Below are 9,447 nucleotides of genomic sequence, written 5' to 3' on the forward strand. Positions count from 1 at the left end.
GGACATCCATCCAGTTCTCTTACGTGGGTGGCAGGAACCCAAGTCCTGCAGCCAGTATCTACTGTCTCCCAGAATGTGTATTAGCAGGAAGCTGACTCAGAAGCAGAGGTGGCATTCAATCCCGGGAACTCCAAGAGGGGATGCAAACACCCCAAGCAGTGTCTTAACCCACTGAGCCACAGTGCCTGTCCTCATCATATCATTAACTGCATTGCTCATGTAAGCCTGAAGTTCTACCTTGCAGCTCCTGGGAGGATATGGAAATACAGTTGCTTGCTAGGTAGCAAATTGTTCCAGTGAGGAGTTACAAACACACGTGGAAGCCAGTTAATGGTACTTGCATTGTTTGGGTATTTATTTCAATAAGCTTACAAAACAGACATACGTGAGTTCAAGAAGCTTAAAATTATAATTAAAATCCTTTAAATAAATACACACACACAGACACACACACACACAGACACACACACACACACCCCAGCAGCAGATTCAGCAAAATAAAACCTAGGTACTCTACACACTATGATTGTGCTTCTCAAAAGTTCATGGGCATCATAATGTCCATCAGATTTCTGGTCCGCATTTGCAGTTTCTGAGTCAGTTGGATTGGAGAGGTCTCAAAATTGTCATTTCTGATCAGATCCTCTTTGCTGCTGTGACATTGATTGCACAGCAACACTTGGAAAACGACTGCATTAGAACATGACAAGTGCCATTTTAATCTTGTAGGAGAGAATCATGCAACCTAGCCTGAGTTATGTATGAGTCTTGTGGATCTTCCATCTTATTTTATATAAGACGATTTATTGCTGTAAAAGGCACAACAGAGAGAATGAGAGCGATCTTTCATCCACTGGCTCACTCCCCAAATGGCCCCAACAGCCAGGGCTGGGCCATGCTGAAGCCAGGAGCCAGGAACTCCACTGTGGTCTCCCACGTGTGTGGCAGAGGCTCAAGGACGCAGGCCGTCTTCTGTTGCTTTCCCGCGCACATTAGTAAGAATGCTGGATCAGAAGCAGAGGTATTGGACCTCAAACTGGCACTCCAGGACAGGCTACGTGCTTCCCAAGGGGTGGCTGAAGCAGCTATGCCACTCCACCAGCCTGGCATTCGCACCACAAGACCAGCCCTTGATCTTTGTCCTGAGCTCCTTGTGTCTTCAGGAGCCCTCTTATTCTCCTGGAAGGAACACCTCTTCCTGTTGGCTGGTTAGCTGGGACTTCTCTGCCTTGCTCACAAGTGCCTCAAAAATGTCATTGTGCATGTAAAAAAAGATGTACCCACTGTGAAGCCTTGCCTCCTGCACCATGGCCTCTGGGATTTCTGCCACCCTCAGATCACTATACGTGAACCAGGCCTGCTTCTGAAAGTCATACACGTCGCTGATGTAATGGCCTGCACACGGGGAGTTCCCTATGTGGCTGATGACGCTGATCAGTCGGTAAGAATGAAGAGCATCTCCCATTTGCATGCTTCCTTTTGGTTCCTTGACCTTAGCTATGGTGCCCACGATGTCTTTGGTAACAGATTCGTGCAGCTGCTCAACCATGCCACTCAATCCTTCTGAAATCTTATGTTTTTCGTAGTCACAAAGATCTTTTGAAGACTCACTAACATGATCAAAATCTAACTCTACCAATGTACTGGTTTTCTCATCGTCCTTGGGTTCTGGATTTTCAGGCTCCTCTTGACAACAAACTTCTTCAAGTCCTCTGTCTGGGTTGTTTATAGGATTACTTTCATCTTCACAGATCATAAGAAGAGAGATGTCTCCCTGATCCATCACTGAGGCAGCTGCCAGCATCTCCATTTCTCTGACTTCCCTATCTCTTGCGTTGCCCAGTTTGGACTCCAGATTTGAGCCACTTGCTAGGTCACTCTGCTGCTGCTCCTTTGGCCTGGCTTGCCAAATTCTCTGAGGTGTGTTTTGTTCAGCATCTTCGTCTGGTGCAACATGCAGAACTGAAGAGTCACTGGATTGCCAGGTCAGCTTCACAGATGATGTGCATGGGCTGACTCTCTCAGAATTAACCTCTTGGGTGAGGTTCAGTACTTCGGGGTCCAACACAGGTGCATTACTATCCAAGGGAAGTGGTGGTCTGGTGTCTTCATTGCAATTAGAGGATAAACTCAAATATTTGGGAATAAGAACTTGTTGGTCATCCTTCATTAGCACGTAAGTGTCACTCAAACTGTAGCGTTTCAGATGAACAATGAAGACTCTGGGTAGCCTGCCAAATTTATGCATCACCACAGCCTTCTTGTGGTTACACATTTCACAGAGGCGCTCACATTCTTCTGTTGTAAAGAAAAGATCAAAACAATTTTGAAGGGACAAAGGGGATGCTTTTGGTTTTGGGTGTAGGTTGATGGAGATACAATTACCAGGCTCTATCACGACAACAACTTGACCACAGGCTTTGCAAATCACGTAGTCCTGCAATTCAAATTCAAAATTGGAAGCAACTGGACAAACAAACACTTTGGTGGCAGCATCACCAGCAAACAACTCTGGAGGTGAATTTTCATCTCCAGCCTCCCTCCTCGTTTTCCAAATGGTGTTTACTTTTTCAAAATCGCCTTTCAGCTGGTCTAAACACTGACATAAGAATTCATGAGCATCGTTCTGCATGTTGCCCGAGAATATTTCTGCAACAGCTGAGATAGCATTTTTAATATCTCTGAGTAGGTCTTGGCTAGTCTCTAGATTACAAATATCTTTCAAAGCAAGCAACATACTTAAAGGCATAATAAGCACGTCAGAAGGAATGTTCTCCCATGGAATACCTTGTCCTAGTAAGCCATCAGCAAATGATGGAATTGCATAGAGTGACTGTAAAATTGAGTTCATGTAACAGGTGTTTCCCAAATTGGGGAAGCCCTGCTGCAGTTGCTCTGGGTGAGAGTCAAGGCACAATTGGTCTTGATCGTGTTGTGGGTCGTCCTGGGCACGTTCTGGTACCGATGGCAATAGCAGACTTTTGTCAGACACACTCTGAGGAGAAAGAACAGTCTCATCCAGGGGAGAATTTCCAGGAGAGGCGGTCCTGAGGGAAGGTCCATGTTTCGAACTTCCATCCTTTTCTAGATCTTTCAAGGAATCTTTCTTGAATTTCTTGCTTGGCACACTCTCATTTTCTTCCAGGAAGCCTTCATCCGTATCTAGACTGGACGACAGTGTTGGTTTTCTCTTCCTATCTTTCTTTTCTGGTAACCCTTGTTTGGCAAGCATTGGCGATTTGCCCAGCAACTGCTGGGGGAACGTTGTTCCACTTCCTTCTTCTGTAGTGAAGGTCTCAGCACTTGGCACACGACATACATTGGAAGATGGAGTTTTGTCAGGCTCTGTGTACCCATTCATGCTCTCCATGACACCCCAATAACTTTCCGATTTAATGGGCCACTGATGTTTGTTCTGACGAATGATGTCCAGCAAGATCTGCAACCGTTCAGTATGTGTGCGAGAGAGTTTGCCAAGACACAGGTTTTTTTCCAGAAGGTCAGACACAGGCCATTTTGTCTTTCTCCATAATGTCTAAAACATTCTAGAATATTAATGTCTAGGGAAAAACCTCTTATCTATAGGTTTTCCACCTTGAAACATGAAAATCAGTTGAATATCCTTTTCCCTTTCCACTGTTTCTGTGATGGGTTCTTTCAACATACTAGGTCCAGTCCTCTTGTTCCACGTCTGCACAAAACCATGCACTTTGTGAGGGGATGTTCTTTGTTTACAAATACAACGCATGTACCCTAAAGAAAAAGACACACGGACATTTTAATAGAAATGTAGCTACAGTGGGGACTTGAGTAAATGCTGAGCATGCAAGCAGCCATTTCATGCAAGGAGTATGAAAACAGAATTAAGATGGTGAGCTTTTCATGAAAATTGAGGAGGGTAGGCGAAGAGAAACATGAAGAGAGAGACACAGCATAATGCAGACCCTCCGAGGTAGCACGTGAGGTTCAATTATTTGGGACTCTACCACCTGTGTGGAAACGTGCACTAGTTCTGGGCTCCTGGCTTTAGCCTGGCCCAGCCCTGATGGTTGCAGGCATTTGAGGACTGAACCAGTAGATGGAAGATCTCTCTCTCTGCCTTTCAAATGCAATGAAAATTTAAAATGACTTTCTTAATTCTTCTCCCTCCCCTCACCCATTTGCCTATGTCTTTCTAAGCAGCCTAGAATGTCTGTGTCTTTCCAACATTCTGATGTCAGAAAAAGCAAATGAAAAAAAAAATTCAAAGGAAACTACAGAAAAAAAGATATTACCTGTTGTCCATTCTCAGTTCCGGCCAAAGACACTTGAGTCAGAATTCAAGGGAATTGACTCTTTGGAGAGTTGTCTGTGGCCACACTGCAAGTAGAATCCTGAGTGCCAAGGCTGCTGAAAGAAAAATAGGAAATCTCAAAAAGTGAGTTTTATGTCATCACCGGTGGATTCCCAACCACATCTTCTGTTGTTTGATTTCACTATCTGGTAGAAAGCAAATGCAGAGGCTAGTGTTTTGGCATAGTGGGTTAAACCACCACATGCAACACCAGCATCCTCTATGGGTGCCACTTTGAGACCCAGCTGCTCCACTTCCAATCTAGCTCCCTGCTGGTGCGCCTGAGAAGGGAGAGAAAGATGGCCCAAGTGTTTGGGCTCCTGCACCCACACCACGTGTGGGATCTGGAAGAGGCTCTGGGCTCCTGGCTTCAGCCTGCCCCAGGCCTGGCCCCCATGGCCCTCTGGGAAGAGAACCAGTGGATGGAGGATCTCTGTTTCTCCCTCTCTCTGTAACTGTGCCTGTCAAATAAATAAAAGTTTCTAAAGACAAGAAAGCAAATGGCAATGCAACACCCTCCAATGACTTTTTTTTGTACATTTTTTTCAGATACACCTGATGAATTTTCACAACTTCCTTTTTTTCTTAATTTTTCTTCATTTTTTATTTTTGACATGCCGAGTTAGACAGAGAGAGAGAGAGAGAGAGAGAAAGGTCTTCCTTTTCCGTTGGTTCAGCCCCCAAATTGCCAATACAGCCAGCACACTGAGCTGATCCGAAGCCAGCAGCCAGGTGCTTCCTCCTGGACTCTCATGCAGGTGTAGGGCCCAAGCTCTTGTGCCATCCTCCACGGCCTTCCACACCACAGCAGAGAGCTGGACTGGAAGAGGAGCAACCAGGAGAGAATCCGGCGCTCCAACCGGGACTAGAACCCAGGGTTCCAGTGCTGCAGGGAGAGGATTAGCCTAGTGACCCCAGGCACCTGGCGCTCAAATGTCTTAAAAGTTGATTAAACCAAGGAGGAAATCCAGTGTGATAATGAGATTACCTCTAAATACCTTTCTAAATCCAGCCCTTCCCAATCACATAGATTGGATTAATACAGCCACAGTCTTGGTGGTGAGGAGATTTTTGGAGCTCTGCCACAATTAGAATTTTAAAATTTATTTATTTGAAAGACCTAGAACTTTAAGCATGTTTGCTTCTTCTTGTTGTTTTTTTCTGTTGACAAACAGGCAACAAGGAGGATACACTATGATCATACAATATACATTCCAGCTGCTAGAAGTCAGAGACTGGTTTCTTATTTACTGCTCTTGGAACAGGAAGCTTGAAACTCAAGCTTCCTGGGTCTTAGTGTCACATAAGTGAAACGGGATTGCAACAACAGCACTGTTGTGATCATAAAACTGCACCACAACAAAACACACAACCCAGTTAAGAGATGGGCCAAGGGCTTCAACTGACATTTTCAAAAGAGGATATCCAAATGGCCAACAGACACATGAAGAAATGTTCAGGATCACTAGCCATCAGGGAAATGCAAATCAAACCACAATGAGGAGACATCTCTCCCTCCCCTGGTAAGAATGGCTCTCACACAGCCATACAGCTCAGCTCCGGCTGTCACAGCCATTTGGGGAGTAAACCAGCTAATGGAAGACCTCCTCTCTCTCTCTCTCTGTAACTCTTTCAAAATAAATAAAAAACAAGTAAGTCTTTAACAAATAGTTAATGCATCTTCAATTTTCTGAGAGATACTAACACCTGCATTGTGTACCCATAGCGACTACAGTATGAACCCAGAGGCCCTGTATTTCATCCTCCTATCACTGTGCTTGTGAGAAATGACTTTGTTTTTTCATAGGGGATGTTTCTTCTCACTGAATCTTAAATTTAAGGGAAGGGGGAATCATAAGGATTAGAGATCTCCAGTTGCATCCCGAAATGATACCAAAAGATGAGTAGCCTTCATCATGTATTGTTTACAGTTTGCTTGTTGGATTGGTGTTAAGAATGGCCAGGACTTGAACCAGCACCCATATGGGATGCCAGTGTTACAGGAAGAGGGTTATTGCCCTGCACTACAAGGCTGGCCCCCCATCATTTGCATTTTAAGTGCACGTTCCCTTCTGGAAATGCCAGAATCTAAGGTCACAGAAAATTAAAAACTATTCCAAAAGCAAAACCCAGAATCAAGACCTGCTAATTTAATAATTCATCCCCATCAATGGTGGAAGATAAACCCCCTCAGACAATAACTGATTATCCTTCGAGGGAAATAAATGTAGTCTCACATTCTCTGAGTGCCTATGAGTGCTCTTCAAAAAGCTCATAGAAAATGGAATGAAAAGACAAATTTTATTATTTTTTGACAGGCAGAGTTAGACAGTGAGAGAGAGAGAGAGACAGAGAGAAAGGTTTTCCTTCCATTGGTTCACCCCCAAAACGGTCGCTACGGCCAGTGAAATGTGCCGATCTGAAGCCAGGAGCCAGGTGCTTCCACCTGGTCTCCCATGCGGGTGCAGGACCCAAGCACTTGGGCCATCCTCCACTGCCTTCCCGGGCCACAGCAGAGAGCTGGCCTGGAAGAGGGGCAACCGGGACAGAATCCAGAACCCCAACCGGGACTAGAACCGGGGGTACATGTGCTGCAGGCAGAGGATTAGCCTAGCGAGCCACAGTGCCTACCATCAAAGATGAGGTTTTAAAACAAAAAGAAAGAAACAAAAATGAAAACAAAAAAAGGGATAAGGTTTTGTATAAACTTTTAAAAAATCCATGCATGTTTTCATTATATGCATTTCCATGTCCTTAAAAGATTTATTAATTCACTGGAAAGGCAGAATGACAGAGAGGGAGACCCAAGAGATACCTTTCATCTCCCGTTCACTCCTCAAATGGCCACAACAGCCAAGGCTGGGCCAGGCCAAAACGAAGAGCTTGGAACTCCAGCCAGGTCTCCCACATGGGGACAGGGACCCAAATACTTGGGCCACCATCTGCTGCTTTCCAAACCAATATCAGGAGGCAGGAGAGGAAGTGGAGTAGCCAGGGCTCCATCTGCACACCAGTATCCCAAAGGCCAGCTAAAGATGCCACAATGCCTCCTGCCCCGGGACCTTCTCGAAGCGCCCCCACACACCAAACAGCCCACTGACAGGCTGAAGCAAACTCACGGTGTGGACGTGGAGAGCTGCTGTCCTCGCTGTGGGAGTGGATGAGAACTCTGATGTGCAGTCAGCCAGCGCCTTTCATTTATACACCCCTGGCAGCCCCGCCCAGGAAACACCCTTTTAGGTGTGGCTATCCCCTAGGGCAATGAATTTAAAATGCCTGCAGGGGTGGGTGTTGTGGTGCAGGGGCTGAGGCCAGGGCTCTGCTTCCCATCCTGCTCCCTGCCCTGGCCTTGGGAAGCAGCTGAGGAGGGCCTGTCTCTGGATCAGCCCAGCTGCAGAATCTGGGCCATCTGGGGAGTGAACCAGTGGATGGAAGCCCTCTCTCTCTCTATCTCTCCCTGTCTCTCTCTCTCCCACCCTCCCCCGTGCCTCTGCCTTTCTGTAACTCTGAAGTTCAAATAAAATAAATATATCTTTAAAAAGCATAAAATGCCTAAAAAAGGCTAGCTAGCTCTGGCGCCATGGCTCACTAGGCTAGTCCTCTGCCTGAGACGACAGCACCCCGCGTTCTATTCCCGGTTGGGGTGCCGGTTCTGACCTGAATGCTCCTCTTCAAGTCCAGCTCTCTGCTGTGGCCCAGAGGCAGTGGAGGATGGCCCAAGTGCTTGGGCTCTGCACTTGCATGAGAGACCAGGAGGAAGCACCTGGCTCCTGGCTTTGGATCAGCACAGTGTGCTAGCCCTACTGGCCATTTGCATTGTGAACCAACGGAAGGAAGACCTTTCTCTCCGTCTCTCTCGCTAACTCTGCCTGTCCCCCCCCCCCAAAAAAAAATGCTAGCAGTAGACAACTGTATTTTACTGTATTTGTTTATGACACCATTTTTTTTTATTTCACAGATATAGTTAGGCAGTGAGAAAGAGAGAGAAAGGTCTTCCTTGCGTTGCTTCACCCCCCAAATGGCCACAACGGCCAGAGTTGCACCGATCTGAAGCCAGGAGCCAGGAGCTTCATCTGGGTCTCCCACTTGGGTGCTGGGGCCCAAACACTCAGGCCATCCTCCACTGCCTTCCCGGGCCACAGCAGAGACCTGGACTGGAAGAGTGGCAGCCGATTCTGGAACCCGGTGCCCACATGGGATGGGGGCGCTGCAAGCAGAAGATTAACCTAGGGAGCCACGGCACCCGCCTCTATGACACATATTTTAACTTTGGACATCATTGCAAATATACATAAGAATCACAAGTTGAGCAGCAAGAACCCAGGCCCCAGCCAGGGCCAACCCAGGCCTCAACCAGGGCTCCGGCGGCATCTTGCAGGGCCACACCGGGCATCCGCCAGGGCTCCGCCAGGCTCAGGCAGGGCCGCAGCGGGGCCACAGCCAGGGCCCTGGGGCTCCATCCGGGTCTCCCACGGGAGGCCGGACCAGGCACCGAGCTCAGCAGGTAGATGGATGCGCAGCGGGGTGGCCGGGCCTAGAACCGGCACCCATGTGGGATGGTCTGGCCAACCCTACGCCCACTTGCGCCTTCCTCACTCGTGTAGTACATGGGAACAGCTGACTACAGCCCTCGTGGTCACCCCACTTGAGTCTGGGGTGGTCATTTTATCTTTTCCTTGCAGCGTGCTTTCCATTCTCGGTCTTTACAACTATATAAAACTTTTCCTCACTCAGAGAGGAAGGGAACAGAAATCCCCAGAGCACAAGCGGACCTCCGCTTCCCAGCCTTCTAGAGCCCAGACCCCGCGCCTGCCGGGGCTGCCAGCCCGAGCCTCCGGACATGGCTGCTGTGTGGTGCTGGCCCCGCGGGCGCTGGCTGGGGCAGCAGAGAGGCGCGCGGGGGTGGCTGCCCGCGCTGGGGAAGGTGCACAGGGGGCTGGCTCAGACACTGACGAAGGAGGGGCCCACTGAAGAGCGAGAAAGAGAAATTAAAAGGGGTCGGGACTTCCACTCTCAGGCTTCGAGCATCTTCATTTTCACCCCCTGCCCCCTACAGGAAAATGGAATCCCCGGCAAAGGCCACCACAAGTCTTCTGCAAGCAGCGGCTTTCCCA

General features: G+C 47.9%; 1 protein-coding gene across 2 annotated transcripts; it reads right to left on the reverse strand.

Moving 5' to 3' along the window:
- Positions 1-474: 474 nt before the first annotated feature.
- LOC138846740 (ubiquitin carboxyl-terminal hydrolase 29-like) lies at positions 475-7,509 on the reverse strand. Of its 2 annotated transcripts, none has more exons than XM_089319928.1 (3): positions 7,453-7,509; positions 4,275-4,386; positions 475-3,753 (listed from the first exon to the last, which is right to left on the reverse strand). In XM_089319928.1, exon 3 carries the CDS (start codon positions 3,368-3,370, stop codon positions 1,172-1,174), a length of 2,199 nt encoding a protein of 732 aa, XP_089176054.1. In that variant the 5' UTR covers positions 3,371-3,753; positions 4,275-4,386; positions 7,453-7,509; the 3' UTR covers positions 475-1,171. The 2 variants fall into 2 exon arrangements, with proteins under 2 accessions (XP_089176054.1, XP_069919424.2); XM_070063323.2 differs by having other exon boundaries at positions 4,275-4,389; positions 7,453-7,507.
- Positions 7,510-9,447: the final 1,938 nt, after the last annotated feature.

This window comes from Oryctolagus cuniculus, chromosome 18, assembly GCF_051225735.1.
Source record: "Oryctolagus cuniculus isolate XC-2025 breed Fujian yellow rabbit chromosome 18, ASM5122573v1, whole genome shotgun sequence".
Classification (NCBI taxonomy): domain Eukaryota; kingdom Metazoa; phylum Chordata; class Mammalia; order Lagomorpha; family Leporidae; genus Oryctolagus; species Oryctolagus cuniculus.